Genomic DNA, 27,112 nt, shown 5'->3' with positions numbered 1-27,112 from the left:
TTCAGCACTCTGCCTACTTATTGTCTGTCCAGCTCTTACATGTGTACATGACTACAGGAAAGAGCTTAGCTTTGACTATACAGACCTCTGTCGGCAAAGTAATGTTTTTGCTTTTAACACACTGTCTAGGATTGTCACAGCTTTTCTCCCAAGAAGCAATCATCGTCTAATTTCATGGCTGCAGTCACCATCCACAGTGATTTTAGAGCCCAAGAAGAGGAAATCTGTCACTGCTTCCACCTTTCCCCCTTCTATTTGCCATGTAAATGACGGGATCAGATGCCATGATTTTAGCTTTTCTGATATTGAGTTTTAAGCCAGCTTTTTCATTCTCTTTCACTCTCATCAAGAGGTTCTTTAGTCCTCTTCACTTTCTGCAATTAGACTGGTATCATTCACATATCTGAGGTTGTTGATATTTCTCCCAGCAGTCTTGATTCCAGCCTTTTGGACTCATCGAGTCCAGCATTTTACATGACATGGTCTGCATATAAGTTAAATCAGCAGGGTGACAATATTCAGCCTTGATGGACTCCTTCACTGATTTTGAGCCTTGTCTGCCTCTAACTGTTGCATTTTGAACTGCAAACAGGTTTCTCAGAAGACAGGTAAGGTTGTTCTGGTATTCCCATCTCCTTAAGAGTTTTCCAATTTGTTGAGATCCACACTGTTTGGTGAGGTCAATGAAGCAGATGTTTTTCTGGAATTCCCTTACTTTCTCTATGTTCCAGCAACTGTTGGCAATTTGACTTCTGGTTTCTCTGACTTCTCTAAATGCAGCTTGAACATCTGGAAGTTCTAGGTTCACATAATGCTGAAGCCTAGCCTGGAGGATTTTGAGCATAACCTTACTAGCATGGGAGATGAGTTCAAATGTTCAGTGGCTTGAACATTTTTTAGTACTGCCCTTCTTGGGAATTGGGATGAGGATTGACCTCTTCCTGTCCTCTGGCCACTGCTGGTTTTTCCAAATTTTCTGACACATTGAGTGGAGCACTTTAATAGCATCATCTTTGAGGATTTTAACTAGCTTTGCTGGCATTCTATCACCTCCACTAGCTTTATGGGCAGCTGTGCTTCTTGAGACCCACTTGACTTCACATGCCAGATTGTCATTGTCTGGCTCTGAGGGAGAAACTACACTATTGTGATTATCTGAGTCATTAAGATATATTTTTGTATATTTCTTCTGTGTACTTTTTCCATCTCTCTTGGTCTACTCTGATGTATTAAATCACAAAACACCAAAGAGTGAAAGTGATCATGGGAAAGAACAAAGTTTGAGACTAGGGTTGCTGATTTCAAATTGTATTAGAAAGCTATAGTAATCAAGACAGAATGATTTGCTTCTGGCACAAAAACAGACACATAGATCAACAGAGCAGAACAGAGAAGCTAGAAAGAAATCATACCCATATATTGTTGGTTAGCTTATGAAAAGGGAGGCACTTGTCCATCCAGTGGGGAAAGGACAAGGTTTTCAAAATGGCACTGAGAAAACTGGATAGTCCTTTGAAAAAAATGAAACTGTGTCCCTGTCTTTTACAATACACAAAAATCAACTAAAAAGGGATTAAGAATTTGAGCATAAGACTTTAAGCAATTAAACCCCTAGAAGAATACATTGAGGTAGTCTTCTTGCCATCGGTTTTTGCAGTGACTTTTTGGATTTCACACCAAAAGCAAAGGCAAGAACTCCAAAAAGAAACTAGGGACCACATCAAACTCCAAACAAAGGAACATCAACAAAATCAATGGCAATTTACAGATTGACAGAAGATATTTCCAAATCATATATTTGATAAGGGCTTAATATCCTAAAATACATGAGACATACAACTCAAGGACAAAAACCCCCAAATAATCCAAATTTTTAATGGAGCATAAGAAAAGTAACAGTTTCACCAAATCTGAAGATTAGACTGTAGATGAGAGACACAGAAAGTTTTTCCTTCTAGAACAACAAAAGCCTGTGCCTTCCTGGTGTTACTTTCTTCATCGCCACTCACTTGTTTGACAACTACAGTTCACAGTGTACATCCTTCAGTCAAGAGCAATCACCCGCAGCGAGCTATAATATGTACTAAGAGCCCCACTGTGGCGGGGGGACTAATATTTGCATACTTACTAATGAGGCATATCAAAAGGAAGGTAATTTCCAGAGTTTACCACTCCATTGTTTTCTATGTTTCATTTCAAAATTGAGCCACCTAGTAAGGAAAATGAGTTAAGAGACTCAATAATATATAGATAGAAAATCAGTTTAAATGGGTGCATGAATGGATTATAATTTGGGGGTAATGTATTACTACTGTTGTAACTGTAGTCCTTTTGGTTCTCGAATGCATCAGGATAATAATTAATTATAAATATTAATACCAACCTAGGGACACATACTACTAAAGTTATAGTGAATAGAGAAAGACATAGAATATACTAGGCAAGAAGTCAAAGTATGGGAAGTCAGCAATGGCAGCAAAGTGCAGTGCAGTATTGCCTTGAGAGGAAGGAAGGAGCTCAAAGTTTCTTGAAATTCCAAAAATGAGCCGGATGTGAGGAATTAGCTTAATTTGTAAACAAGAAACTTTACCAGAAGAAATTTAAGTTCATAAAAACATTATGATGCTAAAACCCAAAATTTAGATAGAGAATAGATTAGGGTCTGGTATATAGACATTCAAAATTCTCCATTGCTTAGTGCGTCAGGCACTCAAGGACCACCCTCACTGAAGTCTTTCTCTATATCTCAACCTGCAGGTACCAGCATGGAGAAAGAGACAGCTCTACTCCACAGGCAGTGGAACCCTATTATATGTCCTCCTGGTTTTCCTTAAGAAGCAGTCCATGCAGCAGATTTCCTCTATCCCATCCAATCCTGCTGTCTCCCAACGGTCAACAGTCATTCTGCAATGCCCATGGCTCCAGCTTCCAGCTTCTGTGGACACCAGTGGACTTACAACCCTGTCCGAGGTATGAAAGGCTGCAGCATGGCTTGTCTATGTGGTTCTCCCTCTGTTCAGACTGTGACAGATTAGTTAGTTCACTCCCCAACAGCTTCAAATGCCTCCCCCATCCCAGTGGATGGCCATGGACGTGGGGATCTCTCCCCTGCGCTTCAGCTCCTTCTCCCCCAGGTGCAGGCTGGTCCCACTTGCTCTGCTCCTTCTTTTCCCTTCCTCCTTGTCCCTTCTTTCCTTTGTCCTACTGAGTTCTGTATGGATCGTGATATTCCTCCTCAGTAGTCAGGAAGTCCTGCCAGTGCTCACCTGGTCTTCCGTGGGAACTGCTGCGTCTTTAGACATTCTTGATGCATCAGTGGAGAGAGGTGTACTCCACTTCCACCTACCCCTCCGTCATCTTGTCCACCCTGATTTATACATGTATTAAAAACAAAAGAAGTTTCCCTTTCTATTACGTAACACTGTCATCACCATACACGTTTAACTTTTGCTTTTTGAGGAGAACACAGGTAAGTTCCATTCTCTTCAGTTCAGTCCGTCATTCAGTGGTGTGTGACTCTATGTGACCCCATGAACTCTGGCAACACAGGCTTCCCTGCCCATAAACAACTCCCAGAGCTTGTTCAATCTCATGATTAGATCTCATGATAGATCATGAAGTTCAAACTTAGATACTCAGACATCATTAATTTTTTATACAAGAAAATATTTAACCTTTAAAAATCTCTCCCTATTTGTCCTACCCTCCAGTCTTTGGCAATCATTTTTCTACTCTGAGTTCCATCTTTTGTTTTTGAAATTCCTTATACTTGACATCCTATGATATTTGTCTTTCTCTGGCTTAGTTTACTTGGCATAATACCCTCCAGTTTCATCCGTGTTGCCAGAAATGGAAGGATTTCTTTCTTTTCCTAATGGCTAAGTAATATTTTCCTATATATGTCACATCACATTGTTCTAATCCATTCACCTGTTGAAAGATTGTTGTTTCTATTACAAGGCTACTGTGAATAATGCTGCAGTGAGCATGGGAATAGGGATATCTCTTTGAGACAATGATTTCATTTCCTTGACTATATATCCAGAAGTGGGATAATGGATCACATAACTGTTCTCTTTTAAATTTCTTGAGGAAACTCCACAGTATGTTTCTGTGGGCGTTGCACCACTATACCTCCTTACCAACAGTGCATAAGCACTCCTTTTCTCCACATCCTCAATAACCTTTGTCTTTTCTTACATTTTTGGTACTACCCTTTCCAACAGGTATGAGGTGATATCTCTTGTGCTTTTGATCTGCATTTCCTTTGATTATTAGTGATGCTGAGCATCTTGTCATATACCACTTGATCATCTACATGTCTTATTTGTGGGAAAATATCTATTCTTTAAAGATGTAGCATACATTATTTTACTATATTCCAATATACGAAACTCAGTTGCCGACCTATCAATCAACAATGAACTACCAGAAAGTGGAATAAAGAAAACAATCCCATTTACTATAGCATCAAAAAAGAGATAAAACACTTAGAAATAAACTTAAGCAAGGTGTTGAAAAATTTTATACAAAAGCTTTAAGACTTTGATAAGAGAAATTTAAAAAGAGTTAAATATAGATGGGTCTGCCAAGAACAGTTGCCCTTTTCTGAATCACTAAGTTTGTAGCAAAATCAAACCCTCATATTTTTTGTAGACTCTTGCCTGATTGAATTCCATCCTGACAAAGTTGGGACACGCCTCCACACACAGGTGTGTACACAGAATTTGAAAAGTGAAATGAGCCAATTTACACTGTGGCTAACAATTGCTCTTTTGTCTGCCCCTCTTTCCCTCCAATTTTTTGTACTCTTCCTCATGTTCTACTGGGTAGGATGTGGGAAATGGGTAGCTCAAACACACATATTAAAAGTTGTAGGGATAAAGTTGACTCCATTACAAATTAAAGTTACACTGCTGGTTCAGCCATAAAGAACCCACCTGCCAATGCAGGAGACCCAGGGTTGATTTCCTGAGTGGTGAAGATCCCCTGGACAAGGAAATGGCAACCCATTCTGTATTCACGCCAGGGAAATCCCATGGACAGTGGAGCCTGGTGGATTATGGTCCATGGGGTTGCAAAAGAATCAGGCACAAATTAGTGACTAAATAACAAAATCAGGGAAGTCTTTTCCCCCATCATTCTCTCTTTCTGGCCCTGCTGAATATGATTTAAAACCTGGAGATTTGGAGTTGTATTTGAAAATCAGAAACATATATTATTTTTCCAATTGAAGGAGGTATCTGTACGCTTAGTCCATAAATGTTTAAAATCTTAGAACTTCATTAAGTTGTGATGACTACAGCGAGACAGTCAAGGTTGAGAAATAGAAGCTCAGCCTTCTCTCTCCAGCAAGACTGCTGCCAGATGACTCTGTGCTCTGAGCTTGTTCTCTTGGCCTCTGTTCTGTGTGTCTCCTGCATGCAGAGCAAGAAAACTTAAAAAGCTATTAGGGTTTGGGGGGGCTCAGATACTCAATGGCAACCATTTTCTGCAATCCTACAAAGAAAACAATTTTGGGGGGGGAGAAAATGTCAGGAAAGATTTATGGACCTTCGGGTTTATAAAACCATCTGGTGCTTTGTAGTTTGCAGGCTGGTTGCTTTGAGAGTTCAAAGCTTGGACTGACCACACCACTATTGTTACCACTCCCTCCTTCTTGAACAGTTCAATTTCGTTTCGACAATGATACCTAAGAAGCTAGTCTTTTAAACTTATGGACAACTTGTAAAAATCAGTAGGATTTAGGAGAATGTACCTGTTGCTTTTTAAGGGCATTTTTACTGTTTGACCCTTCTTGTGGGAGCACTGTATAATTTGGATTTTGTTTTAGCAGTTGGTGACTTTGACCCCTCTCACTGAAGTGTTTAGGCTGAGGAGGACTCAAAAGAGCTTTCTGATGGGATTTTTACAACCTCTTCCAAGCTAGAGTAGTTCTCCTCTCAGCATAGCAAACCCTTATATAGAAATGTTTTCCAGCCTCTATAGAGTTTTCTGGTGGAGCAACTGAGATGAAAGTCTTGATATTTGAAAAATGCACATTCACATTGCTGAGCAAAAAAAAAAAAAAAAAGTTACGCAAGTCAATAATATCACTTCAATGTGACTCAAGTGTTTTCTCAATTTCAAAAGAAAATGGAGAAAATGAGAACAGGGTGTATAAGCTTTCTCTGCCTAGTTCTATTTGTAACTGAGCTGAAATCTCAAATATGCCTTACTTCTAGTGAGGGGTCCCAAAGGTCTCTGGGTGTAGGGCAATCTGCTTATTAATTGCCTGTACCTGTGATAATCTTGTACACTTAGATTACAAGAGTGACAAACTTTGATCCACCTCACACTTTTAGAATGCAAATTATCTACACTTTATTAAAGAAATAGCGTTTTAAGGAAGAATATAAAATGAGAAACAGATATAATCTGGATCAGCCCTTTAGATACCTTTAGTGGAGATCAGTGGAGAAAGAACTCCAGAAAGAATGAAGGGATGGAGCCAAAGAAAAAACAATACTCAGTTGTGGATGTGACTAGTGATAGAAGCAAAGTCTGATGGTATAAAGAGCAATATTACACAGGAACCTGGAATGTTAGGTCCATTAATCAAGGCAAATTGGAAGTGGTCAAACAGGAGATGGCAAGAGTGAATGTCGACATTCTAGGAATCATAAACTAAAATGGACTGGAAAGGGTGAATTTGACTCAGATGACCATTATGTCTAATACTGTGGGCAGCAATCACTTAGAAGAATTGGAGTAGCCATCATCCTCAACAAAAGAGTCCGACGTGCAGTACTTGGATGCAATTTCAAAAACGACAGAATGATCTCTGTTCGTTTCCAAGGCAAACTATTCAATATCGCAGTAATGCAAGTCTATGCCCCAACCAGTAACGCTGAAGAAGCTGAAGTTGAATGGTTTTATGAAGACCTACAAGACCTTTTAGAACTAACACCCAAAAAAGATGTCCTTTTCATTATAGGGGACTGGAATGTAAAAGTAGGAAGTCAAGAAACACCTGGAGTAACAGGCAAATTTGGTCTTGGAATACAGAATGAGGCAGGGCAAAGGCTAATAGAGTTTTACCAAGAGAAGGCACTAGTCATAGCAAACATCCTCTTCCAACAACACAAAAGAAGACTCTACATATGGACATCACCAGATAATCAACACTGAAATCAGATTGATTATATTAATAGCCAAAGATGGAGAAGCTCTATACAGTCAGCAAAAACAAGACTGGGGGCTGACTGTGGCTCAGATCATGAGCTCCTTTTTGCCAAATTCAGACGTAAATTAAAGAAAGTAGGGAAAACAACTAGGCCATTCAGGTATGACCTAAATCAAATCCCTTACGATTATACAGTGGAAGTGAGAAATAGATTTAAGGGCCTAGATCTGATAGATAGAGTGCCTGATGAAATATGGACGGAGGTTCCTGACATTTTGCAGGAGTTAGGGATCAATACCATCCCCATGGAAAAGAAATGCAAAAGAGCAAAATGGTTGTCTGGGGAAGGCTTACAAATAGCTGTGAAAGAAGAGAAGTGAAAAGCAAAGTAAAGTGGAAAGATATAAGCATCTGAATGCAGAGATGCAAAGAATAGCAAGAAGAGATAAGAAAGCCTTCCTCAGTGATCAATGCAAAGAAATAGAGGAAAACAACAGAATGGGGAAGATTAGAGATCTCTTCAAGAAAATCAGAGATACCAATGGAACATTTCATGCAAAAATGGGCTCAATAAAGGACAGAGATGGTATGGACCTAACAGAAGCAGAAGATATTAAGAAGAGGTGGCAAGAATACACAGAAGAACTGTTCATAGAAGATCTTCAGGACCAAGATAATCATGATGGTGTGTCCACTCATCTAGAGTCAGACATCCTGGAATAAGAAGTCAAGTGGACCTTGGAAAGCATCACTATGAACAAAGCTAGTGGAAGTGATGGAATTCCAGTTGAGCTATTTCAAATCCTGAAAGATGATGCTATGGAAGTGCTGCACTCAATATGCCAGCAAATTTAGAAAAGTCAGCAGTGGCCACAGGACTAGAAATGGTCAGTCTTCATTCTGATCCCAAAGAAAGGCAATGCCAAAGAATGCTCAAACTACCGCACAATTGCACTCATCTCACATGCTCCTAAAGTAATGTTCAATACTATCCAAGCCAGGCTTCAGCAATATGTGAACCGTGAACTTCCAGATGTTCATGCTTGTTTTAGAAAAGGCAGCAGAACCAGAGATCAATTTGCCAGCATCTCCTGGATCATTGAAAAAGCAAGAGAGTTCCAGAAAAACATCTATTTCTGCTTTATTGACTATGCCAAAGCCTTTGACTGTGTGGATCACAATAAACCGGAAAATTCTTCAAGAGATGGGATATCAGACCACTTGACCTGCCTCTTGACAATCTTATATGCAGTTCAGGAAGCAACAGTTAGAACTGGACATGGAACAGTAGATTGAGTCCAAATAGGAAAAAGAGGACATCAAGGCTGTATATTGTCTGTCACCAAGCTTATTTAACTTATAGGCAGAGTACATCATGAGAAAAGCTGGGCTGGAATAAGCACAGCTGGAATCAAGATTTCTGGGAGAAATATCAATAACCTCAGGTATGCAGATGACACCACCCTTATGGCAGAAAGTGAAGAGGAACTAAAAAGCCTCTTGATGAAAGTGAAAGAGGAGAGTGAAAAAGTTGGCTTAAAGCTCAACATTCAGAAAACGAAGATCATGGCATCTGGTCCCATCACTTCATGGCAAACAGATAACTGTGGAAGCAGTATCAGACTTTTTTTTTAGGCTCCAAAATCACTGCAGATGGTGACTGCAGCCATGAAATTAAAAATGCTTATTCCTTGGAAGAAATGTTATGACGAACCTAGATAGCATATTGAAAAACAGAGACATTACCAACAAAGTTCCGTCTAGTCAAGGATGTGAGAGTTGGACTGTGAAGAAAGCTGAGTGCCAAAGAATTGATGCTTTTGAAGTGTGGTGTTGGAGAAGACTCCTGCGAGTACCTTGGACTGCAAGGAGATCCAACCAGTCCATTCTGAAGGAGATCAACCCTGGGATTTCTTTGGAAGGAATGATGCTAAAGGTGAAACTCCAGTACTTTGGCCACGTCATGCGAAGAGTTGACTCATTGGAAAAGACTCTGATGCTGGTAGGGATTGGGTGCTGGAGGAAAAGGGGACGATAGAGGCTGAGGTGACTGGATGACATCACCGTCTCAATGGATGTGAGTTTGAGTGAATTCCAGGAGTTGGTGATGGACAGGGAGGCCTGGCATGGTGCGATTCATGGGGTCGTAAGGAGTCGCACATGACTCTGCTACTGAACTGAACTGAACTGAACTGAACTGAACTGAACTGAACTGAGTCCCAGAAAATTAGTTGCATTCATAGGATTTTTTACTGTTGTTGTTTTACTATTTGTGGATTACCCATCTTATGGGTGTCTGTCATTATCCTAGCGGAGTATAATTGTATCTTCAGATTACACAACATTTTAGGGATAGGGCTCTCAATTTTTTTCTTTGCATGTTCAACATGCTTTATGATAACAATAGAAAAAGTCTTCTGAGTTCATGTATGCACGCAAATGTTTTAACGTATTATATCGGTGCTTACTTGACATTGTATCTTGCATACATTATTTGATTTGCTAGAAACTAAATATTAACTAATATTACTATTAATTTAATATTAATATTAAACACTGTGATGAAAATTAACACTCCTGACAACGCTTTGTTTCCCCATCATCTTTTCTGAAATGATGATGATGCACTAAATATTGTGGAAGTCTATATTCAGAATGGAAAGTTCAAAACATGAGCCTCAGAGATTGAATCTTGATGTCTGATCTGTTCCTTAACTTTGCCTTAACCCGTTAGACATTATGTCATCAGTTAGGCAATGCAACATTTTTCCTTTCACAACAGTAGCTCTTATTTTGCTTCTCAAACTCTGATAAATCTACTTGTTTGCATCCTCTTTCCAACACAGTGCTAACATGTCAAAGTTCATATGTAGACTGAGATGAAAACGGAATTGTGCATCTTAAATGATACTACATAGTCATTTGTTTGGAAAATGGGGAGACTCCAGATTGAGCAGATAAGATACACAGATATTTGTCTAAACTGGTTCTGGATCTGACTCATCTGTGACTGAATCTTGGTTACCAATGTGCCTTTCATTTCTACTCAAATTCTGAAAGGACTTAGGAGATTTTGATCAGATTCTTTTAATTTACTTTTAGTTAATCCCCTTAGAAACAATTTATAGACTAAGAGAAACCTCCCAGCACCTTGTGAATAAGATTGCATCTCCTAAAACGGTTACTTCTTGTATTTCTCAGTGACTGATTGGTGTAAGAAAGCAGGCTGACTTGGGCTGCTTTTTTTCCTACTGTTTTGTAGTCAGTATAAAAGCAGAGGGCTCTGTAAGCATAGTTGAGTGAATACACAGCTAGAGGCTCAAGATTTTAGAGTCACCTTTTGCTTACTCACTTCTCCTTTTCTGTCCTCATATCACATCTGTCACCAGTTTTCAAAGACGGTTCCTCCAGAGAGTGGGCGTTTCCACCTGCCTCTGATGTGAAATGCACTGAAAACAGTTATGAGCTTTGACAGACATATCAACTTCAGGTTTTCTAACTAGCAGCACCAAATAAACTCTGACATGGGGATTACTGACCTCATGTCTACCAACGGGTTGATCCATGGTTGGCATCACCATTTAGAAAAGTACATTTGAAAATATCACATGATATGAGTTTCAGTTGCAAATTTGGGAACCTTCAATCCATCTGTTGTCATAACTGAGAAATTTAGAAAATGTCTGAAACTGTATATATGCACTTTTGTATACTGTTTTATAATAGATATAATATATATATAAACTTAAATATGCTTATATAAATATATTGCTAGGTTTATTGTATTAAATACTTTTTACCTTTATCAAGAAAGGGCAAAACAAATTCATTCTTTCATGTTATTGTGTTTGGTCTTTCCTCTTAACCTTCTGAATCAAGTTCTAGTTTTCACTCTAAATGGAGTAGAATCCACACCAAGTTGGTTTTCTCCCCCAGCTTATTAAATACTTCACCATGGGGTCATCTTCATGTATTTTCTGACCTCTAAATTTCACCAGAGAAAACCCACAATTTGCCCCAAAACCATCATGCGACTCTGCCAGCCTTGGCCTCTTGATCATTTGTTTGAGATTTTTATACTAACCACGCATTTCTGGGTAAGTAGGCACACATATCCATGCTTTTCTGCAATATTATGGCAGAAGCCTTGGTCAGTGATTTTCACTGGAAGTGGGGGAGCTATATTTTAGTATTAGAGTGACCCCTGGGGTCTAGGCAAAATGCAGATTGCAGAAAAGAAGACATGACTATTCCAAGAACTTTGGCCTTTGACCTAGAATTATATCCTAATGGGTCTCTGACTGAATTTCCAAGTGATTCTTAGCACAATAAAACTGACGAGCATGAGTTCTGAAATGTTTACACTATAGTTTCTTAACCACATGTGAATACCACTGAAGCATTTAGAAATAATCTTTGGATTCTCAAAGTTCACAAACATTTGTTTGACCTTGAAAAAGGCCACAGGCAAAGTATATGGAAATCTGAATCTGGAATAACTGAATTAAATGAGATAATGTATGTGGTAATTCTCTGTGACTTGTAACTACAAAACTAATGTTCATCATTGGTATGTACAGGTTGATTGTTTTCTTTAGGTTCCATGGAATAAGATTTAGGTTCGGTCAGATTATTTGGTTGCTGTATGTGTTGCTGTATGTGTCATGCTGCTGCTGCTGTCATGTCTGACTCTGTGCGACCCCATAGACGACAGCCCACCAGGATCCCCCGTCCCTGGGATTCTCTAGGCAAGAACACTGGAGTGCGTTGTCATTTCCTTCTCCAATTCGTGAAAGTGAAAAGTGAAAGTGAAGTCGCTCAGTCATGTCTGACTCTTAGCAACCACATGGACTGCAGCCTACCAGGCTCCTCCGTCCATGGGATTTTCCAGGCAAGAATATTAGAGTGGGGTGCCATTGCCTTCTCTGGTATATGTCATAGTGAAAGATAAATTGAATTAGGTTCAGATAACTGATTCTGTTCTTGCTTTGGTATACCAGTTGTCTGTGGTTCTACACTACTTTTACTCCTATTTCTAGAAGTGTTTCTTTCCTCTGCTTTCTGTCTGTCTCTTTCTCTTAGAAATCATCTATTCCCCACCTGAGTCTATGTTTTGGGGGTGGGGCTGACCCTATTTCCTCACTCTAGGAATGGCCACCTGTCTTGATCTGAGCACTTGAGATTCACCTAATTTGTTCATGGTGGGCTTGTGAGTAGTGCAAACTTAACTATACTTGCCTCTGGGACTTCTCTAGAGCTTTTGGGATGAGTAAAGATACAGCTTCTAGTAGCTGCATTTTCTGTTCTGTCGGGACAGCCTGCCTGTCAACCTGGAGCTATGGAGAAGGTGGAGAGAAGAGACACATCCCTGATAAGAAAGGTTGGACTTCGCCTCCTCCTATTTTCCAAGTCAGTCCCACTGAACTCCCTGCTCTGTGGTCCAAAGAACGTCTCCATCTTTTTGTCTGTTTAATTTGCTTCAGAGAAGCTTCTGTTCCTGGCAAAGTAATGTTCTGGTTTCTTCCCGCCATCATTCATTGGCTGGCTACTGGTTGTGTTACCTTGAACTTGATAGTCATGTTTCTTCAGGTTCAGTGTTTTCATGTGTGAAAATAAATTGTAGCATTTAGAAATGAAACAAATTAAACAGTATACTGAAATGACAATATTTGAGAGTGTTATCAAGTTATGGGAGTTGGTTGCTATTAAATGAGTTGCTTTCAGGCTAGATCCAAAGAAATGGAAGAAGGAGGCATCTGTGGAACTTAAACAGAGTCCTGCAGAGGACGACACCTTGAAGAAAGTGTAATTGTATCTGGAAAATTTAAGAGGAGGGAGCCAGGGGAATAAGTTCACTGATCTCATTCTGTTTCCTTCCATCCACCTCCTTCCAGGGCTTCCCATATGTTGATCCCAACAGGAAGACAGAAAGTAAGAGGGCCTGTTAATGTGGTCCCTAGGCCATCTCACAGAGGCCATAAACATGGTGGAGAAAGAAGAAAGTATATCCAGAAGGGCAAAAAGAAGGTATCTGGCATGGCAGATAATCTTGGACTTGTCTTCCAGTTCTAAAATTAAATGAGAATGAATAAAAATCTAGAAGGACGTGACATTGGGATTCGTTTGGATTAATGTACACATATGAGTGAGAAAAGAGAAGGGAAATCTGACATTACTCCCCCCTCTTTTCTGCACAGTTAATATCCCAGTTCATTAAAAGCATGTCTAATTAGGCCAATGATGTTTTACTGTTTTGAATGACATGGCAAAAGAGTTAGGTAATTTACTACTTAAATTAGACAATAAATTGATTCAAATTATTCTTGAAAGTTGATTTTAAAAATTAGTACTTTGAGTGTTGATTTTGTAAATAGATTTAGAAAAGTTCGTTTCTTTTGTATGCAGTAAAGTTGAATAGCTTTAAGTTACTCAACTAACATGTGCTTTAAAAAAATCGGAAAAGTAGACTCACAGATGTGGAGAAGGACCTAGTGTTTAGTAGTGGGTGGGGGGTTATTTAGTGATGCTGAGTGTTCAAACTCTTGGATATATGGTAGGCTGAGTATGTTTTGTACAACATGATTAATGTGGCCAATGTTTTGTAGTAAATGTAAGTAGAAAGCAACCTTTAAACATTGTATATATTGTGTTAAAAAGCAGAAGACAGACAATCCTTTATTTTTAAAAAGTAAGCACTAAACAGAGGCCTAGTGTTTCATCTGGTTTCTCCACTAAAGAGGTAGGAATTTGTCTAATTGCTTGAGAAAGCCTGACCATGCCAGGCTGATTGTAAGACTACAAAGTATGTATAAAACCACATATACCATTCTTTGTGGGTGATTTAAAGAATGTTCAAGAGTAAGTTTTTCTCCATACAAATTTTCCCCATTTATTTAATTCCTGAGTAACATAGAGCTATTGTAATGGCACAATTGAATATTTAGACTTGTTGTTCAGTCCTAAATCGTGTCCAATTATTTGCGACTCTACAGACTGTGGCACGTAGACTCCCCTGTCTTTCAGAATATTCAGAGAGAATAATTCTTTATAAAGATATGGAGGTCTTAAAAATTTAGAAAAAAAGCCCATTCAACTCTGATTCTTTTGTTAGAACTGCATCCTTGTAGATACAAAGTCTAAATGTTTGCATGTTAACCTATAATACAGAAACATCACCCTCCTCCTTGGTGATAGTGATGGTCTGTGTCTATAGTCAGGGAAGTAAAACAGGCTTCTTCTGTTGTGGGATGGTTCTCCTGTGCCCTGCCCACCAGAGAGGTCTGTGTGTGGCCATCTCCATCTATGCGTACCTTGTCTGTGGGTCAACCACAGTTCTTTAGCACCCCTACCAAGGACTTTGTCTTGGCCACTGGAGGAGCAAACTGCAGAGTCTCAAGATTTTATTCCATCCCAGAGTGTTTCATCAGAAAGGTATACTCCAATAGGAGTAAAAACAGACTCCCTGGAAAAGAATACAAACCATGATCAAGATCATGGTCTTGAACGTCTTCATAAATTTAAGAGAAAAATCTCACCAAACAGATTGATATATATTTTCAAATAACATTTTTATTGGCTGACAGAACATAAAGGTGAAGCATTCATAATCTGGAAGTCACACTGTAGACTCTTTCCACATACTCAGCCTCCTGCCACATTCCTTTCCATTTGCATTGGTGAACTGGAGTCTTTGCATCCAATGGTAGAGTGCAAAATAAGGGATTTGACCCAGAAAAAAATTCAACCTCACATCACTTGTAAGAAGTGTGAATTATTATTTCACTCTAAAGACAGCCATTTTCATTTTTTGAATTTCATCTATGCACTAGGATGTATAAGAGATGCTTAATGTAGTCTGCAATGTCACATTCGTATTTTTATTCACACGATCATACACGGCAGGGATGACTCTCTAGTTATTTTATAGCTAGAAAACGTCTTTCTCTCTTGCTTTGCTTATCCTTCCTACATATTAGACTTTGTTGTAAGTTTTGAACATTCTTTTACTTAAATAGTTTAAAGATTTATTTTCTTTCCAGACCTTCTACCACAAACTGCTCCGTCAATCTCCAGAGTGATCCCCAGCCCCTGACCAAGATCCCTGAAATCCCATTCTGCTCCCTCTAATAATGCCTCTGTTCTTCAGTGGGACTTTGTTTTAAAAATACAATATAATCGTGTCTCTGCTCCCTAAACCCTTGGATGGCTACTCTTTTCCCTAGAGAGAGCCTACTTTTCTTCCTGCTGTTAATGGGTCTCTCCTAGACATGGCCCGTGCCTGGGCTTCAGCTCCACTCCTGCCCCGTCCTCTCCTCTCTCCCCGTCCAGCTACACCACACCTGATCAGTTCCCTGAACATAACATGGTCCTGTGCTATCTTCCTTGCCTTGATTTGCTCTGCCAAGATCGATTTTTTTCCTATAGTTTGTTCAGCTTCCTCCCATGTATCTTTTAGATTTTTAGCTTCTGTGTCAGTTCCTTGGACAGTGACTCCTAACCCATTAGACTAGGAGCCGTGTTCCCTTGCTCTCTGCTCCCACAGGATGAATCCTTCCTGTTTCCCCATCTCTGCATGTTTGTGATTACTTGTTCAGATACCTGTCTTTTCTGCTAGAAAATAATCTTAATGAAATCAGTGACCTCACCTGTCCCATTTATCAAAGTATTTTCTTTCTATAATGTAGAATCTGGTGCTGCGGAGGCATTCAGTAAACTGTTGTCAAATACATAAAGATTTTTAAGAACACAGAAGACTGGAGGGGTTGAATCACCTGCCCAGAGTCAAAGAAGTTATACCTCTGGCCACACCTGGATTAGAACCCACTTGTGTTTATCAAGAGAATCCAGCTTTCCCTCCATTTGAGTGCTACCTTGAGGAAGGGCTGGTATGACTAGCAAGATTCAGCTATACTTTTTTCTGTTTTCTGCTCTTGGAACAGTATTTTGGATCCAGTTTTATATAATGAATAGTTCTAAGATAGTTGTGATAATAGAACATACACTTTAAGAGTATTTTAAAATTATAGATGCCTGCTTAGTGATACTGGAGAAGGCAATGGCAACCCACTCCAATACTCTTGCCTGGAAAATCCCATGGATGAAGGAGCCTGGTAGGCTGCAGTCCATGGGGTCGCTAAGAGTCGGGCACAACTGAACCACTTTACTTTCACTTTTCACTTTAATGCATTGGAGAAGGAAATGGCAACCCACTCCAGTGTTCTCCCCTGGAGAATCCCAGGGACGGGGGAGCCTGGTGGGCTGCCATCTATGGGGTCGCACAGAGTTGGACACGACTGAAGCGACTTAGCAGCAGCAGCAGCAGCTTAGTGATATTTCTACATGTTTCAGAGAGTTATATGATCTAGAACGTTCTTGTGAAATATATCTTTTAATTTTCATCTTGAATTTTATGTTAAAATTTACAGTAAGTATTTTTTTTTTTAATCATCTTGGCAGACCCATCTATCCTTTGTAGTTTGGCCACTGAAATACGTAAGCATCCCATTATTTCATGTTCTTACATCTATTTCCTGCTCTATTCAACCCTTCATTACACATCATCTTAACTTCCTTCCTTGCTTCCCAGGTTTCTTTCTTCCTTAAGTGCATGAAACCCTTGTCTCTTTGTTTATCACAATGAGAATACGACCAGCATGGATATAAAAATTGCTTTGTAAATTATGAAGCTTTGAAGCAATTTCAATCATGATTATTTATTAATATGCCAAAATATCCAAAAGATAGAGTGCAAAAGAAGACATGAGAAATGCTAAATGTTTAAGATGGCTTATCCTTAGAAAATTATGTTCAAGATCATTTAATAATGACATCAAAGTTTATTAGGAATTATTAGACTCAATAGGTTTCAAATTCCATGGAAAATGGAAAACAAAACATGGAATGACTTCAAGCTTCAAGGTATATATAATAAGAAATTTCAACAATCTGGGTTGTTGAGTCCTGGGGTGGATTATTAAAGGAGACTGTGGACTGACTTCCTAGGAATTGTATGAGGAACAGAATGGTCACCATCTGATATGGTTCCCACTCTGTAACCAAGCAAAAGGACTGAGAGATATCAGGTCACCCCAATCCTATGTTCTAGTTCCAAATTTGATCAAAGCATTAATTTTTTAAAACTCTTACGCAAAGTCCCTGTAACTTTAATAGAAGCACTCATATTTCAAAATGTAAAAGTTCCTACAGAATGGAAAAGTAGTCAAAAATTCCAGCTATTATGGTAACAAATAATAAAAGTATCTTTCCAAATGCAACACATGGACATTTTAACAGCAGCCATTTCAGATGAGACTTCTGTTGATAAGATACCCCCAGAGGTTCAAAAATCAGAGGTGGTAATAGCAAAACAAGAGCAAGTTTCTCAGTTTTTGCAGTAGCCCCACAAAGGCTTTATGATCTGCAGTGTCCGAAAGGAAAACCATATTCAGCTTCATGAAAAATGTCAAACCTTTCAGTGACTGGTCATCATAACACTGTCAGAGACCTTCCACACCAAAGTTAATGACATCCTGGTTAGAAGATCCTTCAGCTACCCTGTATGTATATCTTTATGAATGTATTGATGTCTATGCATTTATATTTGTTGAATATTTTTATTTTAAGATAATGAAGGAGGAAAGTTAAAATTCTCTTCTGATTTGAAGGTTTGTGTAGGATTTTCACATTTTTTATTCACATTTTACTCTGAAAGGAAGAGAATTAGGGCAACAAGATCAGTCTAAATTTTTTATCTTCAGTCACTGAAAAATGGGAACCTAACTTTGCTCTGCATACCAATCATTTATTATGTGGTGTGTGTGTGTGTGTGTGTGTGTGTGTGTGTGTGTGTGTGTGTGTGTGTGTGTGATAGGCATATGTATGCAAGCATAAGACAGCCACTGCTGCTCAAGCAGCCTGAAAAATTTCATGCACCCCTGATCTAGTCCTGACAAGAGGATCCAGCTTGGAAAACAAAACCTCCCAATCAGCCTCTTGGATCTCCATAAAAACATGAATGATACTGGGAGGCTTTTATTTCACACAGGCAGGTTCAAGTATAAGGGACTTTGTCACCTCTGGGGACTAAGCACCCAGTTGTAACATTTGTGTGAAAGCTGACTTGTTAAATTTGCCCTCAAAGATAAGGAACCTACCAAAGCCCTAGAAACAGGACAAGCAGGTCCAGTTAAAAGTGAGGCCAGAGGCTGAGGGGCTATTCATCCACTGAGAACTACTTAATTATTAATCCTTTCGCTTAAGTGATATTTAAGCATCCACAAAGTCTCCATTTTCCCTTTCTCAGTAGATACTGCAAAGTTTTCTTTTTCCTATGTAGACACTGACATATATAAATCAAATGTCATGAATATTGACTAGCAAGCAGAGCATTTTTTGAGACAGAATTGGCAAATAAACCTGTAAGATATTTAAATGATATAACGTGATAATTTGATATATGTATATATTATTTTTAAATTTACATTTGATTGGAGTATAATTGCTTTACAATGCGTTGGTTTCTGCTGTACAACTATGTGAATCAGCCATAAGTATACATGTATCCCTCCCTCTTGAATCCCCCCGCCATGCACCCCATCCCACTTCTCTAGGTTGTCACAGAGCACTGGCTAAGCTTCCTGTGTCACACAGCCGCTTCCCACTAGCTACCTATTAATATTTTACAGTTGGTAATGTACTATGTGTCAATGCTACTCTATCAATTCAACTTGCCCTCTTCTTCCCTCATTGTATCCACAAATCTCTCCTCTGTCTGTGTCTCTCTTCCTGCCCTGAAAATAGGTTAACCAGTGCCATTTTTCTAGACTCCATACATACATTAATATATAATATTTGGTTTTCTCTTTCTGACTTACTTCACTCTACATAACAGGCTGCAGGTTCATCCACCTCAGCTCAAGTGACCCAAATACGCTTCCTTTTAAGGTTAATTAAAATTCCCTTGTATAGATGTACCACACCATCTTTATCCATTCCTCTCTCAGAGCACGTCTAGATTACTTCCATGTCCTGGCTATTGTAAACACTGTTGCAATGAACTTTGGGTACACGTGTCTTTATGGATTATGGTTTTCTCAGCGTATATGCCCAATAGTAGAATTTCTAGGACATATGGTAGTTTTGTTAGGACTTCCCTGATGGCTCAGCAGCTAGAGAATCTGCCTGCAATGTAGGAGACACAGGAGATGGTTCAATCCCTAGGTTGGGAAGCTCCTTGGAGGAGGAAATGGCAACCCACTCCACTATACTTGCCATTTCCACCTACCCCTCTGCAATAGTGCTGACCCTCATTTACATATGTATTAGAAAGGTCTTCCCTGTTTATTAAGTCACATTCCTGTCATCTGACATGTTTACCTTTTATTTTTTGAAGAGAACACAAATAAGTTCCACTCTCTTAGACAGCATCAATTATACAACACAATTTTATCAGTTATAGTCATTTTGCTATACATTAGATGCTCAGAGTTTATAATTTTCATATTTTAAAATGTATAACCTTTAACAAACCCATCCCTATTTCCCCCACTCTCCAAGCCTTGGCAATCACTTACCTATGCTGTTTCTGAGTTCTACTCTTTTTTCTTTTTAGATTCCTTGCGTTTGAGATCATACAGTAATTGTCTTTCTCTAAGTTGTTTTACTTAGCATTAGGCCCACCAATTTCACCCATGCTGCCACAAATGCAAGAATTTCTTTCTTTTTCAATGGCTAAATAAAATTCATATGGGTATGTATATATATATATATATATATATATATATCATATCGCATTGTTTTAATCTCTTCACATGCTGACAGATACTTAGACTGTTCCCATAATTGGTTGTTTCTAGGCTACTGTGAATATAGATGCAGTGGACATGGGTGTATGGATTTCCTTTGAGATAATTATTTCATTTCCTTTGAATATATATGCAGAAATGAATTATATACAGTAGTGGGTTAATGGCCGTATAACAGTTCCTTGTGAAATTTCATGAGATAATTCCAAAAGTTATTCCATGGAAGTGGCACCAATATACAGTCCTCCCATTAATCCGTTAAGACCTCCATTTTCTAGACCTCCTCAACAACACTTATTACTTATTTTTTGGTAAAAGCCATTTAAACAGGAATGAGGTGGTGTATGTTGTACTTTTGATTTGCACTTCACTGATAGTGATGTTGAGCATCTTGTGATATATTTCTTGGGCATTCTGTATGTCTCATTTGGGGGGAAAATTGTCTATTCTTAAAAAATAGCATGCTTTTTGTAAACTGTATTTGAATATATAAAACTCAGTTACCTATCCATGCTGCTGCTGCTGCTAAGTCACTTCAGTCATGTCCGACTCTATGCGACCCCATAGACTGGACTACGCAGTCCCCCAGGCTCCGCCGTCCCTGGGATTCTCCAGGCGAGAACACTAGAGTGGGTTGCCATTTCCTTCTCCAATACAAGAAAGTGAAAAGTGAAAGTGAAGTCGCTCAGTCGTGTCCAACTCTTAGAGACCCCATGGACTGTAGCACACCAGGCTCCTCCATCCATGAGATTTTCCAGGCAGGCGTACTGGAGTGGGGTGCCATTGCCTTTTCCAAAACACCGAAACAAATTACAGAAATACAATAATCCCATTTACAATTGCATCAAAAAATAAAATACTTAGAAATATATTTAAGCAAGGTGTTGAAAGATCTATGTATGAAAACATTCAAGAAACTTGTGAAAGAAATGTATAAAGACACAAAAGGAAACATATTTCATATTTATTGACTGGAAGGATTAATACTGTTAATACATCCATATATCCAAAGCTATCTACATATGTGTTGCAGTGTCTTTCAAAATTCCAAGGCATTTTTCACAAAACAGAAAAAAAAAATTCTACAACTTGTATAAAACTGTTGTTGTTGCAGTTGCCAGGTTATGTCTGACTCTTTGTGATCCCCAGACTGCAACACGCCAGCCTTCCCTGTCACTTACCATCTCCTAGAATTTGCCCAAGTTCATGCCCATTGAATCGGTGATGCCATCCAACAATCTCATCCTCTGTCACCCTCTTTATCTTCTGCCTTCAATATTTCCAAGCATCAGAGTCTTTTCCAATGAGTCAACTAATCACATTAGGTGGCCAAAGTATTGGAGCTTCAGCTTCAGCATCAGTCATTCTGAAGAGTAAATGGGGTTGATTTCCTTTACGGTTGAAGGTTGATCTCCTTGCTGTCCAAGTTTGAAAACATCAGTTCTTCAGCACTCTGCCTTTTTTACTGTCTGCCCAGCTCTTACATGTGTACATGACTACAGGAAAGAGCTTAGCCTTGACTATACAGACCTCTGTCAGCAAAGTGATGTTTTTGCTTTTAACACATTGTCTAGGTTTGTCATAGCTTTCCTCCCAAGAAGCAATCATCGTCTAATTTCATGTCTGCAGTCACCATCCACAGTGATTTTAGAGCCCAAGAAGAGGAAATCTGTCACTGCTTCCACCTTTTCCCCTTCTATTTGCCATGTAAATGACAGGATCAGATGCAATGATCTTAGCTTTTTTGATATTGAGTTTTAAGCCAGCTTTTTCACTCTCTTTCACCCTCATCAAAAGGTTCTTTAGTTCCTCTTTGCTTTCTGCCATTAGCGTGGTACCATTCAAAAATCTGAGGTTGTTTATATTTCTCCCAGCAATCTTGATTCCAGCCTTTTGGACTCATCAAGTCCAGCATTTCACCTGACATGGTCTGCATATAAGTTAAATCAGCAGGGTGACAATATTCAGCCTTGACGGACTCCTTCACTAATTTTGAATCAGCTTATTATTCCTTGTCATCCTGTAACTGTTGCATTTTGAACTGTATACAGGTTTCTCAGAAGACAGGTAAGGTTGTTCTGGTATTCACATCTCCCCAGAGTTTTCCAATTTGTTGAGATCCACACTGTTTGGTGAGGTCAATGAAGCAGATGTTTTTCTGGAATTCCCTACTTTCTCTATGTTCCAGCAACTGTTGGCAATTTGATCTCTGGTTTATCTGACTTTTCTAAATGCAGCTTGAACATCTGGAAGTTCTAGGTTCACATAATGCTGAAGCCTAGCCTGGAGGATTTTGAGCATAACCTTACTAGCATGGAAGATGAGTTCAACTATTCAGTGGCTTGAACATTCTTTAGTACTGCCCTTCTTGGGAATTGGGATGAGGATTGACCTCTTCCTGTCCTCTGGCCACTGCTGGCTTTTCCAAATTTTCTGACACATTGAGTGGAGCAGTTTAATAGCATCATCTTTGAGGATTTTAAATAGCTTTGCTGGCATTCTATCACCTCCACTAGCTTTATGGGCAGCTGTGCTTCTTGAGACCCACTTGACTTCACATGCCAGATTGTCATTGTCTGGCTCTGAGGGAGAAACTACACCATTGTGATTATCTGGGTCATTAAGGTATATTTTTGTATATTTTTTCTGTGTACTTTTTCCATTTCTTCTTGGTCTATTCTGCTGTATTAAATCACTAAACACCAAAGAGTGAAAGTGATCATGGGAAAGAACAAATTTTGAGACTAGGGTTGCTGATTTCAAATTGTATTAGAAAGCTATAGTAATCAAGACAGAATGATTTGCTTCTGGCACAAAAACAGACATACAGATCAACAGAACAGAACAGAGAAGCTAGAAAGAAATCATACCCATATATTGTTGGTTAGCTTATGAAAAGGGAGCCAAGAATATCCAGTGGGGAAAGGACAAGCTTTTCAAAATGGCACTGAGAAAACTGGATAGTCCTTTGAAAAAATGAAACTGTGTCCCTGTCTTTTACAATACACAAAAATCACCTAAAAAGGGATTAAAAAGTTGAACAAAAGACTCTACGTGGTTAAACCCCTAGAGGAAAACATTGAGATAATCTTCTTCCCTTTAATTCTCTGCTATACTAGGTTGATTTTTATTTAAAATAGTAACACCAACATAGAGCCACATAGTACTCACAGTAGATTGAGAAAGAAAAAGCTTATGAGGCAGGAAGTGAAATCACAGAAAATTAGCAATAGTATCAAAACAAGGGGCAGCATTGCCTAGAAAGAAAGCAGAGTTCTCTAATTTTTTGGAGACAACAGGAACAAGCCAGATGTGAGCCAACTAGCTTAAGCTGTATACCAGAAACCTCACCAGGAGGAAAATGAAGTTCATAAAATATGCTGATGCTAAACATAAAAATCCAGACAATAAGAGAATAGGGTGGGGTTTATTTAGATGCTGAAAACTACTCAGAGAGGTAGACATGGAAGCAAATACACTAATGAGCATCAGAAAGATCAAAGCACAAGAGGGTCAGAAAATCATAAAGAGACTTGGTAGTCTGATCAAAAGAATAAGAGAATCAAATTATAAAACGAAAATATAAAGACTTCAGCACATGTTAGAACCAGAGAATGCTTAGCAGAGAAAATTTTGCCCTTAGTGACCAGCGAACAGAAGTCTCCAGCATCAGGAACAAACACGGGACAGGACTCATGACTGTGCGCCTCTGGGAACAGCCTCAGTTTCAAAGTTTGGGCACTATGCCTCCTAAAAGCAAATGCAGACAAGGATTATAGCTTACTATGACACAGAATCACAGATAGTAGTGTTTGTCAGTTTATTTTTCTCATTCAACTATAAAGTTAATGAATCCCTAACCAATGATAATTGACACCACCAGTTTCCAGTCAGATCCTCTTTAGTCATACAATGGATATCTGAACCTGTTATATGATCAATCCCCAGTAATAGTTTTAAAAATTGAATTTATTGATGTTTAATTGAAGGGTAATTGCTTTACAATACTGTACTGCTTTCGGCCAGACATCAGCATGAAATAGCCATAGGTATGCCTATGTCCCCCCACCTCTTGAATCTCCTTGCCACCTTCCTTCCCGTCTCATCCCTCGAAGTTGTTACAGAAAAATATGGAAGGCTTCATGAATTTGTGTGTCATCTTTGGGCAGGGGCCGTGTTAATCTTCTCAGTATTATTCCCATTTTTTAATATATGTGCTACCAAGGCAAACACAAGTATAACATTTTAAGAGAAAAAAAATCATATAGTTAGTCATCTACCAATAAATGATCAATTACCTCTAATAAAATCAAATTTTATAAGGTCCAAAGTTCCAAGAAGGAATTCAGTTCAGCTCAGCTCAGTCGCTAAGTCGTGTCCGACTCTTTGTGACCCCATGAATCGCAGCACAACAGGCCTCCCTTTCCATCACCAACTCCAGGAGTTCACTCAGACTCACATCCATCGAGTCAGTGATGCTATCCAGCCATCTCATCCTCTGTCTTCCCCTTCTCCTCCTGCCCACAATCCCTCCCAGCATCAGAGTCTTTTCCAATGAGTCAACTCTTCGCATGAGGTGGCCAAAGTACTGGAATTTCAGCTTTAGCATCATTCCTTCCAAAGATGGAATTAAGCATATATTTATGAATAACACATGTATATGTGCACAGAAATAGATACACACAAATATGTCCATGTTATACAAGCTATTATTCTCTTTGCCTGTCACAATAAGCTCTTTAGTTGATGAGAGAGATAGTTCCAAATTTCTCTAACTTATGTCTTCCTTTTGAGAACCACTTCTTTTATTTTCATCACCTAATTTTAACTAACCATTTTATTCTTAGATACCATGACCCTTTATACTAACTAAGAGCAGACAAAACCTAGTAAATGCTAATATCTTATCCTTAATTAAATTACCACTCTTTGGTGAATTGGAAAAAAGAATCATATTCAGATCTCATTCAAGAGGATAAAATCTCTATTTTATCAGTTCTCTTGTACAAACTCAGTCTTGCTCACTTCAGTCTTAAATTCTGCTTACTTACAAAGGACAGACAGGAAAAGTAATATTAAAATCACACTTACAAGAGTCTATGACTTTATGCTTCTGTTGGCCAAAGATAGGGCCAGGAATAATTTCTGAAATACTACAATACATCACGGAAGCATGAAGGTCTAGTTCTCCTATCAAAGAGGAGATGCTTGGAGATGGTTCAGAAACTAAGCCCCATGGGTTGTCAGGATGTACTCCTGACCAGACAGATAAATTGTGTCCTTAAATAGTCAAAGTCAGGAAAGGGCAGGCTTTGTTTGCAGAGCTGATGACGGTGTCTTGGGTGCTGACCAGGTAATATTCTTGTATTACCATTTGGAGATTTATTTGCTATTTTCTCGAAGAAACAAATGTAATGAGAAGATTAAAGATGCATAAAAAGAGAAGAGCTGTCAAGGTGCCTAGAAGAAAGGCTAGCCAGGAGAACCAGGCCCCACACTGATAATTGTCAGAGACTGTAACAGTGAGTGTTTTATAGACAGAGCAGAACAAGTGGATAAAACCAACGTTCTAGGGTCACTTTGTTTTGCAGTCAAAGACAAAATAGTTTTTTCCTAGGTACAGTCATCAAGCTCGGATGTGCTCCTGGTTGCACACATGTAGACCGAGAGCCACAGGCATGTGTTATGTGACATCAGGAAGTGAACAGATGAGTGTATTGGTGCCCAGTCACCTGCATTTGCTCATAATGGGACCTGGCGAAAATTACTTGCCCTCTCCAAGTCATTGCATCTTCATTAACAAAACGTGATGATCATAGTGAAGATTAAGGCTATCTCACAAGGTTCTTGTGAAACACAAATTTTAAGATGTTTTAAAGCTTTTGGGAAAGTATCAAAAACATGCATGGGGTTACTAAGGTGAGTGAGCAGATCCAAGTACAGTATTCCTTTTCTCTTAGTATTCTCTTTGTACTCAATATTAGCAATCAGTCAGTCATTTGTTTCCTCTTACCCCAGCGTTTTGGTAAACCACACAGATCAGCTGGACTTTTCTTGTCATTTCAGTGTCTAAAATGAAAGCATTAGTCAATGTTAGTGAAAAAAGTACAAACTCCTAGAGGGCCTCAATGCCAGAGTCTGCAGAATCCGAACATTAAACTGTCTTAAAAATATGGCCTAAAAACTCTGGCTCAGAATTAAGTTCCAAATGTTTGCAGAGCACAGAAGTACTTCTGGGAGCAATATAAAATTACAGGGAGTAATCTACTTCGCCAACTATCTATCTGTGCAAATATCATCATCCTTTTAAATTGCCACAGAAAGCACTCCTTCTTCACCAAACCAGATACTACAGCACCAACTCCTGCTCAGAGCAACAGGGAAGAAGAAGGCTTCCTTCCACAGGACGGATTTGATAACCTCAGGTGACTAGATCATCTCAGAATGGCTCATGTTTTTAATTAAACAGGGTCCTGCTGGCTCCTGCTGCTGGTCATGTCAAATCTGCTCCTGTGCCAAGGCAACTCATGCCTGTCCTCCTGTCCCGACATGATTGACCTCCCCCTGGAATCCCTTACATTACTGGTATTCAATGCCTCCAGGCTGTCCCACAACATCTTTAAGCATTCCAGAATAATGTTCAATGAGTTTGTAAGTACTGTGGTGGTGGTGGTTTAGTTGCTAAGTTGTGTCTGACTCTTGAGACCCCATGGGCTGTAGCCTGCCAGGCTCACAGATGGAACCCTTGCATAAGTGACTGGGCTATACTGTCCTTTCAACAAGAAGGCTGCATCAGCCAAACTTCAAACAACACAGTCTCTAGGTCAAAGAAGCCATCAGCTCATAAGATGTGGAATATGAAGAAAGGATCAGATTTGTGAAATCTCAAAGATTCCTAAGAAGTGCAATAACATTTTCAATTTCCTTTCATTCATTTTCTTTTGTAAATTTCCAAAATAAATGATTTTGTATTTGTCAGCCAAGAATGCCATAAAATAATACAATAGACTTAGTGGAATAAACAAAAGAAATTTATTTCCTCACAGTTCTGGGGATTAGAAGTTCCAGATCAGGGTGCCAGTAAGATGAGGTTCTGGTAAGAATTCTTTCCTCCTAGGCTGGATTCTCCATGCATCCTCACATA

General features: G+C 39.0%; 1 protein-coding gene and 1 non-coding gene across 2 annotated transcripts in view; one reads left to right on the top strand and one right to left on the bottom strand.

The window, feature by feature from the left end:
• Positions 1-2,757: 2,757 nt before the first annotated feature.
• Positions 2,758-27,112, top strand: part of LOC101102463 (placental prolactin-related protein 3-like) — a 28,560-nt gene continuing 4,205 nt past the window's right edge. The window contains exons 1-2 of the mRNA XM_027958619.3: positions 2,758-2,970; positions 26,438-26,619. Coding sequence (XP_027814420.2) covers positions 2,910-2,970; positions 26,438-26,619 — 243 coding nt within the window. The 5' untranslated portion in view covers positions 2,758-2,909. The remainder of the gene's footprint in view (positions 2,971-26,437; positions 26,620-27,112) is intronic.
• LOC114109739 (U6 spliceosomal RNA) lies at positions 24,093-24,201 on the bottom strand. Its single transcript, XR_003586321.1, has one exon. It is a non-coding gene; the product is annotated as a U6 spliceosomal RNA (small nuclear RNA).

Source organism: Ovis aries, chromosome 20, assembly GCF_016772045.2.
Source record: "Ovis aries strain OAR_USU_Benz2616 breed Rambouillet chromosome 20, ARS-UI_Ramb_v3.0, whole genome shotgun sequence".
NCBI lineage: Eukaryota > Metazoa > Chordata > Mammalia > Artiodactyla > Bovidae > Ovis > Ovis aries.
This window is presented reverse-complemented; position numbering and strand designations above follow the sequence as displayed.